Source organism: Trachypithecus francoisi, unplaced genomic scaffold, assembly GCF_009764315.1.
Source record: "Trachypithecus francoisi isolate TF-2019V2 unplaced genomic scaffold, Tfra_2.0 Lachesis_group1, whole genome shotgun sequence".
NCBI classification, from domain to species: domain Eukaryota; kingdom Metazoa; phylum Chordata; class Mammalia; order Primates; family Cercopithecidae; genus Trachypithecus; species Trachypithecus francoisi.
The window spans coordinates 2008284-2030521 of record NW_022681454.1 but is presented as its reverse complement, the minus strand read 5'-3'; the positions used below and the strand labels follow the sequence as shown (position 1 = coordinate 2030521).

Genomic DNA, 22238 nt, shown 5'->3' with positions numbered 1-22238 from the left:
TTTATAGGTTTTCTATCTCTTCATTGATACTGCCATTTTGTTCATACATGATTTTCTTGACTTTCTGCAGGTTTTCCTTTAGTTTTCTCAGCATCTTTAAGACAGATGTTTTAGACTCTCTGTCTAGTAGATCTGTCATCCGGCCTTTCTTTTAGGGACAGTTTCTGTTTATTTTGTTTTCCCTTTAAATGGGCCATATTTTCCTGTCTCTTTCTAGGGTTTTTTGTTTTTTTTTTCTGAACACTAGACAAGTAAGTCTAATAAGTCTAATAATATGGTAACTCTAGAAATTAGATTATTTCTCCCCTTGCCCTGGGTTTGCTGTTTGTGTTATTTTTATTTATTGTTCTTGTTTTCTTTTGATTGTTGCAGGCTGTTTCTATGCAGAGGATCAACCCAAGATGTAAATTTAAGGTCTTTTCAGATCTTTTTTGAGCCTGTACCTTTACCTGAGCGTGCACAGTCACTTTCTAATTTTCTAAATTATCTACTTTTCCCCAAAGCTGTTTTTGAATGTCCTAGTCTTTTAATGTCTGGCTCCCAAAAGGAGAAAAACAGAAAAATGAAAGAGGAGGGCAATTGGTGCTGGCCCTTTAAATCCTCTTGACGATACATCAGCTGGAGGGGAGGGGCCTGTAACAACTGAGGGAGGTGTAATAACAACGGCAGCCCACCTCTTTGTCTGCACCTCTGTGATCAGAAGCAGCAATCAGGGATCCTGAGCACAGATACCCACTATTTGGAGAACAGGATCCTTCTTGCTCACCTTGCACACAGCTTGAGGGGTTCAGGGTGTGTTTATGGAGATACATATGGATATATGTATACACACACACATCTTTTCCCTGATTCTTTGAAAGTCAGTTACCGATATCTGATCTCTGACCCTAAACGCATCACAAGTCATTCTCTTGTGCAGCCACAACACCTTCCACACCTACGAAATTTAACATGAAGAATAGCGCCTTGTCCAAATTAAAATTTTTCCCACTGCCCCCAAAACCATACTTTATAGCTCCTCATCCCAGATTCAGGCTCTGATCAAGAAGCACACACTTCCTCTGGGTACTTCTTTAGTTACTCTCTTTTAACTCAGGATTCTTTTGTCCTTCATGACACTGACTTCCTTGAAAGGTCTAAGCCCCACGACCTGCAGTGATTGACACAGAGCCCAATGCTCGCCCGGAGCAGGCTCCACTGGCCACTGCTGCCCCACTACTGCAGGGGTAGGGGATTTAGCTTCCCCAGGGACCACCTGACAAGGTCCCTGGAACCACTCTTATTTCCACAGCAGCCATTTCTCTCTAGATCTCATCACATCTGTCTTCCATGAATTGTTCAACATTTTTTATCTGTGATCATTGTCTATCTGGTTTTCAAGCACTATTATTAATCTACTCTTTTAAAAATAGCCAGACTTTTCTACTAGATGACGAGCTTAAGGGCAACAAAAGGCAGAAACATGTATTCTATCTCCCTTCCTTTCAAAGACCACTCAGGCACTAAGGAGGCCACACTTCCCCAGCTGAAGTCATCCAGAAGCCAAAAGCCTGCTGTGTGAGGGAAGGGATGACACGCACCCCACGGGGCTGTGGCCGTTTAAGGAGCTGCCCTGGAAGGGCCCGGCAACACCCTGTCAGGGTTGGGCATCAGGCCCAGAGCTGAGCATTCCAGATGCACTGTCTTTTATCCATGCCCACTTTTACACAAATCACCCCACCCTCCTTTGCCTGAGAACACTGGTCCCTCTAGCACCCAGGTTCCAAAATGCTTAGAAACATGGGCTCCACACAAGCAACAACCAACCAAAAACGATTCTGCTACACAACAGAGAAGATGCTGAGACCTTACCAAAGAGCACTGAAAATTAAAAAATAAAACCTTTTTGAAAAAACAAAAGAAGATGCTCAGACTTCCTCATCTGTGTCCTCTCTACTTCCCTGCCCTGTAGGAAGGCTGCCTGGAACGCCCTGCATGCACACCTGGACAAGCAGAGCCTCAGGGTGCCTGAGTGCTGGAGGCGGTTAGCTGGAGCCCTCTGGCACGGCTGAAAGCCATGCTGCACCTCAGAAGAAATCCTGCAGATGTTTGAAAATAAGCAGCCAAGGAGAGAAATGTTGGCGCTGCCACAGGGCAAAGTCCAGTTCTGCCGGTGACCATCAGGGCTCCAGGTCCAGGACACTGCAGAAGCTCACAGTGGGGGACCCTTCCACGTTACCTTGTCTATAGTGAGCATGTAGAAGTGGGTGATGTCGTTCTCATGTGCGTGCTTGATTCTCGCCATGCACTCCTCCTCATCGATCAGCTCCCCGACGTACTCGTTAACAAATTCTCCCTGGAAATCACAAGAATGTGGCCATGACAAAAAGCGTGCTGACCAATCCTCAGTGTCGGGGCTCAAGACTCCCTATCATGATCACTTAGAATGGGCACCACACACATCAGCATACCTCCATGGAGGGCGCATACAAAGTCTTCATAAATTAAATTCAAAGGATCTCAGACACATCTGTATGTAAAGGTTGCCAATGAAAAATATATTAAGTATTCATGAAGTGGCAACATGCCAACCCTTGCTTCTTACATGACCTTGTCTCAGGAGGGCTGTCTGATAACCAAGCTTCTACATAACCCACTTTACACGGTGATCTCCACAACAGAAAAAATGGCTACAAAGTATCTGACAGCATATACAGCAAGTCTGGGTGAATCAGCAGTCAGGCAGGTGAGGAACAAGGATGCTGGGGAGGTGTTTCTAAGCAACCTTTTGTGCTGTTGCTGGAACTGGCACCAGGCTTATGAACATTCTGTGCTGGATCAGCCCTGGTATGGACCTGGAGTCTGAGACCACCCACCCCCAGGCCATGCCAAAACACATCAGGGTCAGCAGTTCCACATGTCTCTTAGTCCCTGGATGTCCTTGGGATGCAGTCTGGGAGCAGAGGCAGGAGGTCAGCAGTCCTGGTGTCTACCAACAGCTTGGTCCTAGACTGTGCCAGGACCACCCCTCACAAGAGCAATCTCCTTACGCCTGCCTGGTGAGTGCTCCCAAGCACCTGGCTGTTAGCCCAGAGGAAAATAGGTCACTTCACGAATCTTCCATTTCATAAAAATAACCATCAGAATTCTGACATAAGGCATGCTTTAAGGGAATGTATGAGTTTTAGCAGATATCTTTCATGTAACATTTTAAAATATTCAATTGTAATAATTCAATTCAAAAAAATATTTCAGGTCAAGCACCAAGCCCCTTGCCTATAATCCCAGTGCTTTGGGAGGCCTAGGCAGGAGGATGGTTTGGGGCCAGGAGTTTGAAATCAGCCTAAGCAACATAGCAAGACCCTATCTCCAAAAAAAATAAAATTATTAGGGCATGGTCATCTACGCCTGTAGTCCCAGCTGCTTGGGAAGCTGAGGTGAGAGGATGGCTTGAGCCCAGGATTCTGAGGCTGCAGTGAACTACAATCATGCCACTGCCCTGCGGTCTAGATGATAGAGAGACCCTGTCTCAAAACAAAAACAAAAAATTTTTTTTCCAAAAAATACCATTCTCACATGAATACAAAACCACCACAAGCAAACCTAAGTCTAATTCCTAGTGAACCGTAATTTCTCAAAAGCAGGGGAGGCGATAATGGCACATACCTTTCTGATGTCCCTCTTGGCGACCAGGCCCCACCCTTTGCCATCTGTCTTGATGATCTTGGTCTCTGGGTACTGGCGCTTGGTGAAGCACTGGTTCTGGCAGAACTCGCCTGCGGGACACACCTGCGGGTGGCACTCAAACATCAGCATCCTGTTCAGACACTCCGAATCAAAGCCACAAGGATTCTCATCTGTGGGCTTGCAGTTGCACTTAGGGATTTCTGAAATATCCGCTGTGTAGATCTGGACTTTCCCATAAGGCTTATTCACCTGCAGGGAAGGAGTAAGCTGTCTTGGCCCACAAATGAATGAAGAGCCTTCCGGATACCCTGGCACGCCCACCACGGCCTCTCCTTACCCAGCCTCCAGGTGTCCTTTTAGAAAGTTTCAGAGGCCCGACTGGGACACACTCCTCAGAATAGCCCTCCCCAGACCCCAGAGCTCTCCTCTGCCTTCTTAGCACAGGAGGCAGGCAGGGCAACCCAACGCCCTCTCACGTTCTTTTATCTTAGTGTCTGTGCTCCTCGTTGATGAACAAGAGCTGACACGTATCCAGTCAGGCCATTGTAAGATGAAGAGAGAAAACGCATGTTGACTGCTTAGTACACTGCAGGGTGTCCAGCAAACGCTGGGTAAGAGCTCTTCTGAGCAGCTTCCCGACCCATCTCTCTGACTCTTCCTTTACCAAGCCCCAGCAGCGAGCCACATGGGAGGCCACCCCAGGGGAGCAGTGCTGGGCAGGGGGGCACAGCCTCTGCTCTCATGACCTTGTGGTTTATCATTAGTGAAAGACATGCAACCAAATAATAAAGCAGTAGAGATAGTTGAAAATCCGCTGGGGTAGAAATGCACAATCTTAGGAAAGAGGTGGTGAAAGACACCCCTTTCGATGCTGTGGTGTGACAAACTGTACCCTTCGGAGAACAATCTGGGAATATTCCCCAAGAATCTAAACATTTCAGGCTCTCTGACCCTGTGATTCTGTTTCTGGGAATCCATCCCAAAGAAAATACTATATAAAGATGAATACAGAGTGCTTTCTTTACACACAAAGATATTGACTGTAGCCCACATTTTACAAGCAAAGGCAGAGCGAGCACTTGACCTCCGGCACACTGATCACAAACACTCGTCAGGAACGGCCACAAGGCTCCTGGGGATGTGGCCCAAGAGGCACCAGCTCTGAGCGCAGGCAGCCCCGAGGGGCCTGGAGCTCTCACAGAGCCCTGCCCTGGCTGCACTTCCTCCTGCTCTCCTGCTGGGGCTCTCGAGCTCACTAGAATAAACACAGAACTGGCAAAGCCCCCCACCCCACACCCCGCCTTAGTCTCTGAGGTAGAGGATCTACGCCTTTGGGGCTCGGTCACTGAGCCCTGCTCCCATGTGACCGACTCCCAGCACTTAGCAACAGCCTGGTGGAGGTGGGAGGCTCATCCCTCAGCTCCTCCTGCTCCAAGCAGCCCGGTCAGGACTGTCACCCCAACCCCTTCGCTAGCTACCAAGCCAAGCCTCATGCTCCAAGGCGGAACCAAGAACCCCCATGCAGATCCCCCCGTGCCATTTGCTCATGGTCTCTTGCGTGGCCATCCATGCCAGGCACCACAGATCCTGGCTGGTGACAGTCCTCTCCCCAGGCATAGCCTGGGTGTGCCTGAGAACCGCTCACAGCCCTTGGGGAAAACTCCCTCCACACGCGTGCACGCAGCTCCCACACGCCACCTTGATGTGCTTGTATGGTGGGGGCTTGCGCTCGCTCTCCTGTGTTTCTCGGGCTTCCCTCTGAAGCTTAATTTCACGAAAACGAGCTTCAGCTTCTTGCAGTGCTAAAAAGTCAATGAAATAGGAGTAAGGATTTTAGTAAATAAAGGTAACTACCTTTCAAGCTCCATATTTTTATAGTTCACTCTAAACTTTCAATGTTAAGTATTAGTTTCTGGTTCCCATAAAACTAGAGTCTATGAACAACTGTCAGTGGGCAGGTATTTTTAAATGCGGCCAAGTGTGTGAGGCAGAGGAGTGCTCCGAGAACAGCCATCACCTCTCTACGAGGCAGGCCCAGGGCGGAGTTCTATCAGGAGCTCCCTGTCCTCCACTATGGCCTAAGGACAAAGCACCAGGGTCAAAGCCTGGGATTTGCTGTTCTCAGACAGAAAATAAAAATGCACCTGAGGCCAGGTGCGGTGGCTCACGCCTGTACGCCTGTAATCCCAGCACTTTGGGAGGCCGAGGCAGGTGGATCACCTGAGGTCAGGAGTTCAAGACCAGCCTGACCAACATGCTGAAACTCCATTCTCTACAAAAAAAAAAAAAATTAGCCAGGCATGATGGCAGGTGCCTGTGGTCCCAGCTACTTGGGAGGCTGAGGCAGGAGAATTGCTTGAACCCAGGAGGTGGAGGTTGCAGTGAGCCGAGATCACAACATTGCACTCCAGCCTGGGCCACAGTTGAGCAAGACTCCGTCTCAAAAACAAAACAAAACAAAACAAAACATGCAGCTGAGCTCCTCTTGAAGCGAAAGGGGCTCTGAGAGATGAACCACAGGCTCAAGCAAGAACAGAGGAAACACAAACCCCTACCATCCGTCCTGAGAAGGAGGCCAGTCCCATGTCAACACTGGACGTGTCCTGTGGTCTGCCCTGTTTTCGCGGCTGCAAGTCAGCCACAAAGGGGTCTGGCACTACAGGACACCCACATCCATAGTCAGGAGACTTCGCCGACCGTCGCGCCTAATACATCAGGCCACCTCTCAATTTCGTCTTGCCCTCTTAATAATTTTTAAAACTCTTTCAATGCCTACCTGTTCTTTATGAGACCTCTGAGTGCCTACCATGCACTCCTCCTACCACTCAGTGCAGCCTGCAAAGCTTTTGGCAGCACGGAGCTAACAGAGCTTTAAATGCATGGGTCCCCGCCTGCAGCCACACAGGAGCGAGCACTGACCTGGCTGCAACACAGCGTGTGCTTCTCCTGAACGAGCCACATGCACACCCTGGGTTTTCCCTGCTGGCCTCATTCTCTCTCAACCTGTGTCATAAACACCAGTTCCTCCAGTGAGGGGTCACACCCCGTCCTGCCTCCCACCAACGTGGGTCGCCAGCCGGCCATGCCACGTCATTGCTCCTGCCTCCCCGCAGCTGGGGAATCAGAGGCCAAGCACCTTGTCTGCTTGACCACCCGATTCCTCATGCGCTGAAAGGCAAAGTGAGCCCCCAAGAGCCCGCTGCACAAGGTCCAGACAACAGGACCCTTCCTTCAGATCTGCATTTTACATAAAGGCAAGCCATGGAACATTTCTGTAAATTAGTACTAAAAATAATTTCTGAATAATAGTTTTACAGAATTTTAATGGAATTAATCACAAACCAATGTTACAAAAGTTATCAGTGTATCTTCCTGTATGCTTAACAAATAAACCAGACTGCAAACTTTTTCCTAATTTAAAAATACAGATTGAATGGTAGTCCAGTATTTTCTACAAAGATCAAATTTGTAAAAATAGAAATTAGGGGTAAGAAAATGCATGAGAGTGCTGTCTCACTCTCTATCTGAAAATCTCCGTACCGTTTTTGAAGACTCTTCCGATCCCTCTGACCCCCTGGTAGCGGCTGCCCCGGTCCCCCTCCATGTACGGGAACACTCGCGCCTGATGCGTCCAGTAATAATCTTTAGACCCAAAGAAAAACACAGGGAATTCTCCAATCTCGTGCTTCATTTTCTGAATATTTGGGGGAACATTTTTGGGATGGCAAACTTCTGCCGGCCACCATCTATTATAAATATTAAAAACAGGATTCACAGACTCCTCAGAGAGAGCGACAATAATTTCAATACTTTAAGTACTGTAAAGTGAACACATGTGAACAGAAAAAACATAAAAGCATACGATTCTATGTCTCACACCTGTAGTTCCCAAGTTTCACCCAAATGATATCCTGGAAGTGCAGCTTCTTCCCAGCCCTGCAGTCATTGCAGAACCAGCTGCCGTCAGGCATCTCGATGTTCAGGCAGTCAGGGTGGAAGGCCGCTGGGCAGGACTCGCAGCACAGAAGGCTCCCCCCTGCAAGAGGAGGGCAAGGCAGGCAGGCTTAGCCTGTCTGTTATGGCTCAGCCCAGATTCAGTGCTTCACAATCTACAGCTATTACAGCCTTAACTTATCAACATCAGTTTAAAAACAGTGATCTGTACATTAGCACAAAAGCAAACGTCATTTTCACCACAAATAATTTCCTGTATGTTTGCAACATGATTACAATTAATTTAGAACTACTGTGATATACTATGAATGTGAAGACGCAGAGAACACTGTCAACATCAGTGAACACAGCACAGACAAGGAATGAACCTGCCTTGATACGTGGCTCCTGGGAGTGAGAGGCGTGTGCCGCAGACACCCCCAGGCCCCTCACCTTTGGAGCACACAAAGCACCAGCTCACGTTGACGTGGGCATGGTGCCGCTTCCCCTTCCGAGCAGTGAAGTGGGCAGTGCAGATGATGCTGTTGGAGGCGATCACTGAGCATCCTGCTGCCAGACAAGCATCCCCGCTGTGATAGGCAACAGGGCAGCGGACACACCGCATCATTTTACCTAAAGGCAAAGAAACACACCCTAAGGACCCGAACACTGACTGCAATCATAGTGAAAGGAGCAGTTAATAATTACTCAGCCTCCATGAATTTGAAAAGTTAATGCTAAAATGAAATGGAGGTATTTGATTTAAAAAAAGCTTTCAGAGCAAAGGTGCTTCAAAACAATGTTTGAGAAAATGGTCATACATCTAAAATGCTGTGTTTTTTCAGCCTGGGCACGGCAGGCATCTGGGGCACGTGGGCAGCCATCCTAGGCATTGTGCAGTGTTGAGCAGCATCCCCGGCCTCTACTCACTAGATGCCAGGAGCACATCCCCAAAATATCCCCAGACATTGCCAAATGTCCCCTGGAGGACAAAATTGCCCCTGATAAAGAACCACTGGTGTCAAGAAGTACAGACAACCTGCCACCCTCATCCCACACACCTAACATTAGATAATCCAAATGTAATTTAATATAAAGATGTTTTCTTACATATAATGGGCCATTAAAACCAGAGCAAACAGGTTGGGCGTGGTGGCTCATGCCTGTAATCCCAACACTTTGGGAGGCCCAGGCGGGAGGATTTTTTGAACCCAAGAGTTCAAGACCAGCCTGGGCAACACAACAGAGCGACCTCATCTCTACAAAAAAATAAACAAAATTAGCCAGGCATCGTGGTCCACACCAGGTGGGAGGATCACCTGAGCCTGGGAGGTCAAGGCTACAGTGAGCTGTTATCACGCCACTGCATCCTAGCTTCAACAACAGAAGGAGACCCTGTTTCAGAAAAAAGAGGTCAGAGCAGTGGCCTAATAGTTCAAGACCAGCCTGGGCAACATGGTGAAACCTCATCTCTACAAAAAAATACAAAAATAGGCCGGGCGCAGTGGCTCACGCCTGTAATCCCAGCACTTTGAGAGGCTGAGGCAGGTGGATCACCTGAGGTCAGGAGTTCAAGACCAGCCTGACCAACATGACAAAACCCTGTCTCTACTAAAAATACAAAAATTAGCCAGGTATGGTGGTGCGTGCCTATAATCCCAGCTACCGGAGGGCTGAGGTAGAAGGATCACTTGAACCTGGGAGGCGGAGGTTGCAGTGAGCTGAGATCATACCACTGTACTCCAGCCTGGGCAACAGAGGGAGACTCCATCTCAAAAAAAAAAAAATTACAAAAATCAGCCAGGTGTGGTGGCATGTGCCTGTAGTCCCAGCTACTCAGGAGGCTGAGGCGGGAGGACGGCTTGAGGCCGGGAGGTCAAGGAAGCAGTGAGCTCTGATCACACTGCACTCCAGCCTGGGTAACAGAGCGAGACTCTATCTCTATGAAGGGGAAAAAAAAAAAAAAAAGCCAGGACAAACAAAATCTACCAAAATGGTCCAAAGGTTGCCCCTCTCCTAAAGTTAAGCATCTTTAGGGTGATATTTAGGATGGAAAGAAGAAAAAGGGGGACAGGTCCTTTGTCAAAGAAAACCCAACCCAGCTGACGTCCAGTTAGTCACTCAAGAGAATTAATGCTCTTTGGTGACAATCCCAAGAGCCCACCTTCCCAAGCGCCCATGGGCCTGCCTCTGAACCCACAGCAAGGCTGCGCAGGTGCACCTGTACCTTTTGACGGCCTTGGGTTTGAAGGGTTGGAAGCGTGGCAGCTCACACAGCTGTGAAGGGGGCAGCGGAAACCTCGGCTCTCAAATACAGTCAGAGGGTATTTTTTCACACAAGCTTCATGGTAAAATTTTCCACACTGAGTTACCACACAGCGCTTAACATCTGTCTTGCTCTCTTTACACACGAAACATGAGTGAATCCCTAACAAAAAGTTAAAGAAGGGGTGGAGAGAGAGGTGCAAAGAACAAGAATTAAATTGCAGTTCTGAGCCACTAAAATCAAGCAGCTCCTCTTCAGAGGCAGCCACGTTGCTAAAGCACCTGGCCCTGTTTCCAACCTTGCTCACTAGTCCAAGCATTCTCCAGCAAAAAGATCCAGCCATCAAGGATTACCTTGCTGCGATCTGAGCTCCAGCTTCACCTGAAATACAGGAGAATCTTACTAGGCAGACTGGCTGGGAAGGCCCAGTTTAACCAGCAAGAAGCTTGAAGGAAGGGGCTCCTATGAAAAGAGGCCTTTCCTCCTCGAGAGCAGCTGGCCAGTGGTGGAGCCGTCACTCATGATTCTGGGCAGGCAGACAGACACTCCCAGAAGTGAGGTGCTGCTGTGGGACTGCCACGGCCTGGGAGACTCTCCAGGTGTCTTCCTGACCCAGGAAGTTTTCTGACATGAGCTAGGAGACTCCTTGGGCCCGGTGAGTAGGCAGGAAGGGCCATGGCTGTGCAGCTGTCCTCTCATCATTCTCACAGACCCCAGACTGTGCCAGGCAGCACCTGATGCAGTAACACGGAGGCAGAACAACAGCACTGACAACTCAGGACAAGCCTGGAGCTGTTCCTTCTGTTGAAACTGAGGCTCAAGGTGACACTGTGTCTTCGTAAAGAACTCTATGTTCCTATGGACTTCAGTGTTCGGTGACCAACCAGGTTACCCATACCCTTAATGCTGCACTGTCTGAGCGGCAGTGCCCTGTGGTGGCCGCCTCACACACAGCACAGGCTCAGGCCAGCCCACGGGATGAAAAGTCCACAACCTATCATCCCGCCCCACCCTGCCCGCCACCTGATGGAAAGGTACCAAGGGGGCACATATGATTGAAATCAGAGCAAACCCTGCAGCCACTGAGAGGTGGGTACACCTGCCAGGTGCGGGCTGCAAGCTCCAGAGAGGGCCAGGTGGTAGAGATGGGGAGGGAGCTTGTCCACTGCAGGCACCTCAGGGCAGGACTTTGTGCAGGGGGTTGCAGGAGCAGGTGGCCGGCCAAGCTGCAGAGCTGCCCGCCCATGGGAACTTGCCTGAGGCACACTCGCTGCAGGTGAACCTCCCTTCTGGCCTCCGGGAAAGCCCAAGGCAGGCGAGGTGGAAAGCTCCGCAGCAGGGTCCTTCACAGAGCAGGAGGCTGCCCGGCTTCTCACACAGCTGCGGGGGCAGAGCAGGCGGGTAAGCAGCGCCCAGCAGTCCCTTCTGCACCTCTTACCACAAGGTAAGCCGTCTGCTTCTGTCTCCAGTAGCAGAAAATCCCATTTTGCTACTCAAGGATATATAACAACATGCATGGGCAAACGTCTGGCCCGAACAGAACGAACAAATACATTATCAGATTAAAACCAGATGACTGTTACAGAAAGAGGCCAGTCCTTAGCAATGGCAAAGGAAACAACAGGATCACAACCCTGAAGGATATATCCAAGATACTTTAAATCAGATTTGAAAATCAACAGAAATCAAAGGCATCCTAATCCAGATGGCAGGTGCCACGCTGAGTGCAGGCAGTATTCAACTTCCCTCATCAACTGCCTAGCATGGAAGCTCCCACGCCATCTTCAGCTGACGGATGGGGCAGGACTGAAGCACAGAGGGTATGTGGCCTGGCTGGTGTCCTGGGGGCAGACACAGGTCTAGTGATGGCCCCCTCAGCCCACAGCCTGGCCTATCTGGTGTGCGTGTCATCAGCGAAGCTAAAACAGGCCTAGCACCTCGGCTTTTCCAACAGGAACTTTATGTGTGTGTGTGTGGATTACATGATGTGTATACAAATCTCATCCTACATGCGAATTATGAATGTTAATGGAGGCAACTTAATCCCAGGATTCCACTGGCAGTCAGTCTGACCCCTTCAAAACAGAGATCAGTGAGTGATGGTGACATTGGGGAAGGGGTCTGGAGGGAAAAGAGAAGACACTACAAATTCGCTCTGTGTACCAGGGCCCCAGTCAGACAGCAGCACAGACACAGCGGATGCTGCCTTCCCCTCACCTGGCACACGTACTCCTTTTTGGCAGTAACTCCTCGCTCAGACTTTTTGGATGAGACAGACACTTCAGTTTGTGTTTCATCTGCACTTTCATATGGGGACTCCGAGGGCTCGTCTCCCGGGCTGTCCGAGACCTAGAGATGAAGGAGGCGGATGACAGTTCACTAGTCGCAGAACACAGTGGGTGGCCACGCCCTGCAAGCAGGCTGGTCCCGCCCAGCCCCACCACCCTCCAGTCTTTCTCAGCACTGGCCTGTACTGCCAGTGATTTCACAGTGGAACCATCATCAACTGGTTTTTGTGATAATATAACCCGTAATTAGACTATGTAGAAAATTCAAAAATGGACTTTATTCTACCTAGTATTTAGCATCTATATGCATGTAAGAGGCATATTCCTTAAAATGAAGGAAGTGTTATGAACATCCAATTTGCTCTAGTAGGTGAACTAAGACAGGCTTTGGGAAGAAGAATCTTGGCCCTTCTTACCTAGTCTGTTCAGGTTCTACTACTCTAAGGTGGGAGAAACATGCTAACAGCAAACGAATGTGTAAAGGAACCACAGATGAAGGGAGTGTCAGCCTCATCAGGTGACCATGCTGTCCAGCTGCCTCCGGGGCGGAGACCATGTGTCAAGTATGTGCCTATGCGGGGGTGCAGTCAGGAGAGTCTTCCGGACTCACACCACAGGCTGACCGTTCGGTTTCTCTTCTTTCTCCCATTGCCTATTTTTCCTGATATTTCACAGTTCACTTGTTCTCCCCACCAGAGAAGTGAGGTGGGCAAAGGCAAGGTAAAATCTACCTACTTGATTCACATCTGAGTCTATAAGTAAAAGGTCTGGGATAGAGGTATGGAATCCCTGAGCGAGTGGAATGGCTCACAGGTTCTATCTCTTCTGTCTCTGTCTCCCCTTCATTTAACAGAAATCACTGAAGACCAGGCTGAAGCCTCACCCTCATGAACACAGCGTTTCAGCCTCACCTGACAAGCAACATCAACAAATGTTTAAATGAATAAAATAGAGAATCTTCCTGTCTGTTAAATCAAGTGTTTAAAAAATTTGGTTTTTATTTGATGTTAGGTAAGTGTTGAACACTGAATTTTGGAGATGAAACAGAGCAAAAGCATAAACTACATTTCCTGTACACCTCGATCATCACAAAAACAAGTAATTATGTTATCGGCTTGCTGTTTGCCAATGAATACAAAGTTAGAAATTGGAATTGGGCCACATTAAAAAATAAAAGCCAACCCCACCAGGGACTCTGACCAATCCTGTGACCTTATCCATGAGCTTTTCCACATTTAGCTGACATTACAGGGAGCGATGGAAGAAAAACAAATTAAAAACAAACACAGAAGTGTTTGCTGACTTCAGATTAATGTTAGAGTGGGCTTTTCTTCCCCCCTCCAGACGGAGTCTTGCTCTGTTGCCCAGGCTGGAGTATAGTGGTGCAATGTCAGCTCCCTGCAACCTCCGCCTCCTGGGTTCAAGCGATTCTCCTGCCTCAGCCTCCCGAGTAGCTGGGACTACAGGCGCCTGCCAACAAGCCTGGCTAATTTTTTTGTATTTTGAGTAGAGATGGGGTTTCACCATGTTGGCCAGGCTGATCTTGATCTGCTGACCTCGTGATCCGCCTGCCTTGGCCTCCCAAAGTGCTGGGATGACAGGCGGGAGCCACCACGCCCAGCCAGAGTGGGCTTTTTCCAAGGGCTTCCGTCGGCTCTGACTGGTGACTGTGGGTGGTGACAGCTGTGAGCCGCTCTTCTCGTCTCACTAGATACATCTCCTGACAGCACAAAGTCTAAAGAAAATGTGGCCTCTTAATCTTGATTTCCTCACCTTTTCCAGGAAGATGGACTCGTGTCATGAGCACTAATCAAAGCAGCACACATTTTAAGGCTCTGTCACTGTGAGGCTGCCAGGAGGGCCCTGAGGGGGCCGTAGCTCACGTCCTGCTCTTTAACACCCACGAAGGGCCACTTGACGTGCTCTGAGCTCAAACCCCAAATTTAACAACCCCTCAGATGTGGACTCAGCAGTGGGGACCTGAGCACTTCTGAGATGAGACTGGAGGGGGTGCCAGGGGAGCACAGGGCATCGGGAAGCAGTGGCCACACTGTCTGGGGCCCCACTCAGAGAGTCACCCACACAGGCGCCCAAGCTGACCCATCTGATGGGGGAACCAAGGCCCAGAGAAAGGGGCCTTCTGCAGGGCTCAGAGGAGAGAGCCCCAGCGCTATCCACCAACCCATGCTCTTCCCTTAACGTGGTGGAACAAACTCAAAAAGCTTTAAAAATGAGGAAAAAAATGCATGGAGAGAAAGACAGAAAACACAAAGCAGTCCTGGGTCAGAGGAAGGAACAGCACCTTTTATTTCAGATTTACAGAAAAAGTTAGCACGTTTCCACTTGGAGAGATTTCCTACATTAACAAAGTCTGTTTTGAGGAAATAAACACTGAATACATATTTTGAATGGAAATATATAAATGTTAACGACACACATGAGGCTCATTTCCTGATCAGGGTCTGGGACCCACATACAGAATACAGACCTTACAATAGTACAGTCCATGACACAGATTGTAAAGATTCCGACTTTTTCCCACCACACCCCCTCCCAGCCACTGGACAGACAACTAGCCACAGTCGGGGAGGATCCAACGCTCTCGGCTCGGCAACCACCCGCAAGGAGAGCAAAGTACGAGGGCGTCCCACAGCGAGCCTTACTCCAGCCGCAGGCTCCACCTCCACGCACCAGGTGACGTGACTCACTCGGAGAAGCCATTTGTGGAGGTGGCACATTCACCTGTACGGTCCCAACACAGTCCCAAATCTCAGTCTACAATATCTACGATCTATTCCATATCCAACGGGATGCATTTGAAAAGGAAAACTGCAGGGACTGAGCAGACACAGACTCTGTCAAGAACTTTCCCGTTGCTCCCCACGTCCACCACAGCCATGCTGCGGCACTGAGCTCCGAGCAGCTTAGCTCCTGACTTTTCAAAGTTTTCTTCAGTCTGAAAATACTTTCTCCACTCTCTACTCAGAATAAGATAGTACCAAGTTGCCTATTTGCCTTAGAAATACATTCCTTCAGGGCAGGGAATGCAGTCTCCTTGATCTATTACAGGGACTTTTCAAGATGATATTACCAAACATAATGGAACCTAGTGAACACATTCCAGCCAACTGCTAAAAGCACATGGCCCTTCAGGGTGACCTGTATGAGCCGCAGTCAGATGCCACCTTCTGTGACTGCAAAGCAGTCCCCTACTCTTCAGAGTGGCGTCATACACATTGAGTTTTTAATTTTTTGACAAAACAAATCCCTTCACAACTTGAATACGACATCGTTTTTGAAATACAATTACAGACCTTGAACAATAAATATTTCTATAAACTGACATAATTTTCATGTTGAAGTGATGCTTTTGTAAAGAAGGAAGTTGATGGCGAGAAGTACCTCCACAGTGTTTGCGTTTACAAATGACAACAGCCCTGTGCTCAGCAGATTAAATGAGTGTGAAATCAAGACTAATCTCAAACAGGTCTTCCAAGTTAACAGCACAGTAAAATGTTAGTCAAAATTAGTCACTCATCATCTAAAATACTATAGTTCATAAAATACTATAGTTCATAACAATTTTTATTAAAATGACCCTTCTAGGTTACACAAACTAGAAACTTCCTGGCTACCACTAAATTCTAGGGTCAGGGCTGGGGGTGAGTCTCTGAGAACAGAGGAAGTCTCCATTCACAGAGCACCGCTGCACACCACAGTCATCTTCTAACCTGCACAGGCTTTTGTACAGCCGTAGCCACACAGCCCCAAGCAGGTGGCAGCAAGGACCAAGTGTCACCTGTGGCCAGAGTGAGGCCAGGTGGCTGCTGTTCCCAATTCAAGGCCTGCCCGTCAAAAGTAAAATGAGTCTAAAATATCCTATCAAGCCAATTTTGTCCCACTGTGTCCTGAGCAGTGGCCACCCCACAGGGAGTGTGCTGGGGAGGAGTGTCTGGCTGACTGTAGGCAGCAGGCTGTGCACTGTCTGTAAAGGACTTGAGGACAATGACAAAACTGCCCACAATACACGTGCTTCCACTAGCACAGTGCTGAGCAAATCCCCCATCAGCCGGACCAGGACCCCCACCCCTACCTCAGTTGTTTCTTGAAAATACTATATGCCTGGATGGTCAGCATGCCTCAAAATATTACCCGAGAGTTATATGCAAAAAGGCCAACAACTACAGGTAGGCTAGAAAAAAACATAAATGTGGACCTAACACATAACCATGGAGTTCAAAGGTATCCAACCAACAAGATGAGGCCTGCTGGGCTGTTGGAGAGACACCCTGCTGTGAGAATGTCCCAAAGGAAGCATGCCCCTTGCTCAGCCAGTAAAGGAATCAGATGAATATAATACAAATAATTTTCTACCTGCTAATGAGTCAATTTGACATCACTGCCAGGTAAATTAGTGGTAATTTCTACTATTTGAGGTAAAACAATAAAAAATGGTACCCAAAGTGATCAAAATCAATTTTGTTGACACAAAGTCCTAAAATATGAGTCAGAATTTTTTTTTTAAATAAGCAAGATCCGCCAGGTGCAGTGGCTCATGCCTGTAATCCCAGCATTTTGGGAGGGTGAGGCAGGCAGATCATGAGGTCAGGAGTTCAAGACCAGCCTGGCCAATATGGCGAAACCCTGTCTCCACTAAAAACACAAAACTTAGCCAGGTGTGGTGACGGCCGCTTATATCCCAGCTACTTGGGAGGCTGAGGCAGAATTGCCAGAACCAAGGAGGCGGAGGTTGCAGTGAGCCGAGATTGTGCTACTTACTGCACTCCAACCTGGGCGACAGAGTGAGACTCCATTTCTAAATAAATAAATAATAAATAAATAAATGTAAGACCCCCCTCCCCCCGCAAATTTTAGAAGCTAATAACAAGCCAATACCAGCTTTGAGAGTATTTTGAGAAACCTTTTCTAATGATAGTTACTTCAGTTTCTCTGGCAAAAGACTATAATTTAGCTTTATAATCTCAAAGATAAACTGCAAACCTCAGCAATTACTCTGTTTATAGATTTTTTTTAAAACTAAGGTGATGAACCTATTGATTTTAAATGCATAAGATGTTATATTTTCACACTAAGTCAAAAGGGCTCTCACCTGGTCTATATACAAAAGTCTACCTGGTCAGAGGAACCTTTTAAATTAACAATTTAAAAGGGCTAGATATGTTAGAGAAGTGTGTTATAAGTCAAATGAAAAAGAAATGAAGCAAGCTTGCCAAAGTCAAAATGACCTTATTTTTCATCTACTGCTATCAGACAGGAGCCTCTCCAGTGAGGGGAATCCATGGCTTTACAGTCCTCCAGGCACGTCTCAGGCCCAGATGCAGTGACTAATGTCAGCCATCAGAGGAGCCTCTGCCGCCAAGGCAACCCTTTCAACTCAACTGGATCAAACGAGCCAAGGACCCTTCCCTCACTTGGAAATGCTTATACTGGCTTCCATGCTGGGACACAGAGGAGGACAGAAGCCCAGCTCGCAGCCCTGCTACCACAGGTGCCGCCCACTCACATCAGGCTTCTGGCAAGAGCCCTCTCAGGAGCACTTTCTTATCATCTTAATTTTATATACATCCACAGGCACTTTTTTTGGTTTTGGAACTAGATGCTAATTTATAATCTTACTTTTCTTTTTTAAACATTTCTGTGACAGACTCAGCACTTGTTCTGGCAGCCTCACACACACCTCTGGGCACAAACCATGGGCAAGGAAGGCCAGGGCCAGGGCCAGGGCAGCACGGGAGCAGCAAATTTGCTCCTGACAGCGTGGCTCTCGCACAGCATCCTCCCTCCTTTCCTTTGGTGTGCTCAGCTCTTAGTCTCCAGCTACATGAAACTCTCCAAATGCTCATCTTCCCACCCCACCCGTGTCTTGCTCCACAGTCCCTGAGCACCCCATTTTAAATCTACCTAGGCTTCTGTGTAAAGTACTTAAACAAAAAACACAAAATCAGATCCCCCAGAGCTGCAGGGACCCCTCGGAGATCCTCTAAGCACCACTCCACCCACTCAAGAAGCAGCAGTGGGACAGAGGACCCCGCACATCACACACAGTCACCCTGTGTCTTTCACCACATGAAAGATTGTATGTCATGAAACCTCGCTTAAGTTTCCTGCTGGTTTTAAGGAACAGTCTCTTAAAAACACTGGAACTGTTTCTAGTTGGGAGATACAGGTATAAGAGATAAATGTATACTCAAGACAGCACTGAGATGCAACTACACCTAGAGTCCGTATGACTGAAAAAAAGACATTTAATTTTTGCATGAACACTGAGGAACGGCCCACAGATCCATCTAGAGCAGGTGGGGCAATTTGAGAAGCAGATATATAAAGGCTTGATGGTCCAGTGGCTCTCAGATCAGTCTTAGAAAAACAATTCAGGACCTCTATTGCCAATACGTACACTACCTCAAGATGCCACTCTATTACAATGGAGTACTTACATTTTTAGAACAGCTACAATCTAACCTTCTATATATTCTGACAAGTTTTCACCTCTTGTGAATGCCTCAAGTTTTACACTAGAGAGCCACCTCCCCTTGCCAGGCACAGACATGGTGTGGTGTCCGAAGCGAGTCAAATGGGACTAAAATGGTTCCATGTATGACAACCAAAATTCATCTCAACAACCGGCAATTCAAATGTCTTAAGGCTAGAATATATCACCATTATTTTGAGGTTCTTATGAAATGAAGGAATTCCATGTTAAATTAGTAGCATAATGAATTTCTGTACTCTTGGCAAGCCAATGGTCCTCCCTAAGTTCTTTTAAACAAGAGCTCTTTCCAGCCACCTCCTTCAGGAAACCAGGAAATGGCCCTCTCGGAAAACTCCGCTCCTCTATCATGAGCCCACTCCTGGCATCTGAAGTGGGGCAGTGCTGCCACACATGGGACTGTCCTTCTCACTGCAGAGTGCTGAGTTCACTAACCCCCACCCACCTTCTCAATGTCCCCAGGGAACGATGTCACCTCCCGCTGAGAAACACTGTTATTCCCGTCCATGGTCCCCCGTGTGCTCCTTGGGTATTCAGTTGATGCCGATGTCATGCTGCTCTCTGGACACCATTTGGTCATTTGCAGGGTTTCACTTTCTCCATAATAGAGGGGGAGCACCAACACACTGGCTGACTTCTAATGCATCTATCAGTTATGGGCTAGCTGGCTGGTCACCCACGCAAAATTCATCATGCTGTAATTTCAAATGAAATAACCTTCATTTTCACCAAAACCCTTTCAGGGTAGAGTCTTTACTTTGGGTGACTGCTTATTGAACCAGAGCCATTTTTATACCATCTTTTTTTCCCCATCTTTAAATGTCATGGTTTTTTTTGAGAATTTTAATTTTACTCCTGAGCTTTTTCATGTCCTTTGGAGTAACACAGCTTAGATTGCTCCTAGGCCATCTTTGGAGCTATGTATCCTGCAACATTTGAGCAGAGCCAATAGAGCGACCCAACCAGCCCTCAGCCTACAGTCCAGCACCCTAAAGCGCTACACACACAAATCCAGTGTTCTGCCACTTCTAGGTTTATTTCATCCTCACATGCATAATGCAGTCAAGAGGACCACTGTTCATGCCAAAGCAAAATTTATGCTTTTGGATAAAAATAGAATGATGGTGATTTTATCATTTTTATTATTATAACCATTATTACTGTCACAAAAGAAAACCATGGAGTCCTGGCCAGGCACCCTAAGCATCTTACATGCGTTACATTACTTAATGGTTTACAACAAAATATTAGTCAGTAACGTTCATTAAAGATAAAACACAGCCAAAGAATCTGCTGGGAATGAACTGTGGGCTACTCGCATGGTACTGTGAATAGTACACCTTCTGCTTTGATGAGCTGAAGGGCAAGTAAGCCTTTTCCTCGCCATGCAAAAATGCGGACACCTGGGGCAGGACACCAGGCTGCTCCCCTACATTAAGACAATGAAACATGAGGGCTGATGCTCTACAGAAGCAACTGATGCAGCAGTTGGTGTAAATAACCTGATTACAGTATCCCCTCGGTCCGGGGCCTTGGATCAAAAGGGTTAAATGGTTCACAACAATACTGTAAATGGTATTTTTTTCTAAAAATTTACTGTATCTAGTGTCATAATAAAACTGTTTAGTAAAAAAGGATAGAATCAAAACTCTTTCTGCCTCTTATGTTGGAAATTAGTGTAGTATCTACAATACTGAACATATCTCATTGGCAATAAGAACAGCTGATGAGGACTCCTCCTAACATGTGCTGTTAGTTTGTTTCTGAGGGTACCGACGCTGATATTTTCCACAAAAATCCAGTGAGTTAAAAACTAGAGGAGAAGCGACTCTAAGAGGGCCACCCGTTCCGTGCAAGGCCCTGCTGCAGCTCTGGACAGCCCCCAACTAAAGGGCCTGCCTTTCAACTTGAAATCTACATGGACCACTGGAATATGAACGTGTTTCTATTATGAGATGAATGTGATTGATTAAATGGCCTTGATTAGGTATCTTACCTTGGTCTTAAAATTTGTTATCTGTTTTCTTCATTGTATGTGTTTATTAATACCAGTAAAAACAGATTATCACACATCTTCCATAAAATGATTGTGATAGAAATGTCACTGAGTGTGTACGATGATACGCCACCTGCAGCAGCATCCTGGAATATTACATCATTCTAAGTGCAGTACAGGGCAGCTGGGTTCAAATCCAACTTGACTGGTGTGGACTCCCACAAAAGCTGTTACCAGTGAAGGCGAAAAAAATAAGAATTTGCTCTACTAAAGGAATAAAAAATGAAGTTACAAAACACTTAAATCACATTAATTCCTTCACAGGCCTTTGTCATGCAAGTGTGTAATTTTAATCTATTCTCTTCCTCAGGGTGATGTAGTACCATGTAATAATTATTCCAATAAAAATTTTTATCACATATACCTTTTTCAAGAAGAATTTAAACTATAACATGACCTAAAGTGTTCTGAAATATCAACCCTATGAAAGTACCTTATTTCAAACAAATGTGATGAAAGGGAGGAAATATAAACATGCAAAGGGGGTGTGACCCAAATGGGTGTGTGTCAGTGTAGACCTCAAACAGCAATTCTCATGGTCACCTAACTCATATCAGAATCGGGCCCAGCAGTCAACAGAGTGTCTTTTATAACACTACACTTTGCCTCATATGCTAACAGGCATTCAGTACTGGAAACATCACAAACATTTACTGTAGTTCAGTCGCGTTAATACATAATAGACAAGTTTATTTGTTCACCTAAAGTTGTTTTAACAGCATAATTCTATAAAAATGAACACTAATGGAAGATTTATCTAAGCCATACAAAAGTAGCTTAATGGAAAAGACCCAGTAATTTAAATGTTTTCATATAAGGAACATGATGCACACTATGGGATCTACGCATCACCTTCAAAATGTAGGAAGGTGCATTGATTTCACATTTTTAATGTATTATATAAATGTATTTAACAACCTATCAACTTCTGACATTCTAAAGAATTAAAAGTTAAGTCTAATGATGACAAAATGCTTCATCTAAGTCTTCTCAAGGTCAGAACAACTGCCTAGGCCAGGGAGACTGAGCTCCCCTGACTCATGGGCAGGCCTCAACCCCTGCTGCACTAACCTCATGCATGACTCTAAATCAAAGTCTTCAATATACATGACTTAGGATTAGGAATAACAGACAAGATTTCAGCAGGCTCCATGTTCTCTCTATTGTACCTGACAACAGTATAAGCAACAACTCAAGTGAATAACTGGACCAAAATTATGATAACAGAAAAACTCATTAAAAATGTTGTTTAAAGCAAAAATCTCAACTTAAGTGAAAAATGTTTAATATTCTTCTTTGGAACTGTAAATGACCTTTCATTTAATTTTCTAGGATTTTAACTCGAACTTGGACAGAAAGAAAGGAAAAATAATTTGTATAAAATTTGCCTTTCCATTATTTCAATAAGCTCCTAGATGTTTCAGTTAATAATTCTTACTGCATTTTCTCCAGTGTGTCCCAACGTCACAAATGCTTAGTTATCTACATGTATCAAACTGTAAACCAGCCCCAGTCCCA

The 22238-nt window shown here is 46.7% G+C and overlaps 1 protein-coding gene across 4 annotated transcripts in view; it reads right to left on the bottom strand.

Moving 5' to 3' along the window:
• Positions 1 to 22238, bottom strand: part of NSD2 (nuclear receptor binding SET domain protein 2) — a 115189-nt gene that overhangs the window by 18411 nt on the left and 74540 nt on the right. For 3 of the 4 annotated variants that reach the window (XM_033213473.1, XM_033213474.1, XM_033213475.1), the window contains 9 exons: positions 12083 to 12214; positions 11122 to 11245; positions 9827 to 10027; positions 8053 to 8232; positions 7546 to 7702; positions 7207 to 7412; positions 5365 to 5468; positions 3646 to 3915; positions 2219 to 2335 (listed from right to left, as the gene is read on the bottom strand). In XM_033213473.1, the coding sequence (XP_033069364.1) occupies positions 2219 to 2335; positions 3646 to 3915; positions 5365 to 5468; positions 7207 to 7412; positions 7546 to 7702; positions 8053 to 8232; positions 9827 to 10027; positions 11122 to 11245; positions 12083 to 12214 (1491 nt within the window). Of the gene's footprint in view, positions 1 to 2218; positions 2336 to 3645; positions 3916 to 5364; positions 5469 to 7206; positions 7413 to 7545; positions 7703 to 8052; positions 8233 to 9826; positions 10028 to 11121; positions 11246 to 12082; positions 12215 to 14436; positions 20888 to 22238 lie in introns of those variants that run through there. The other variant, XM_033213476.1, reaches the window with a different exon arrangement.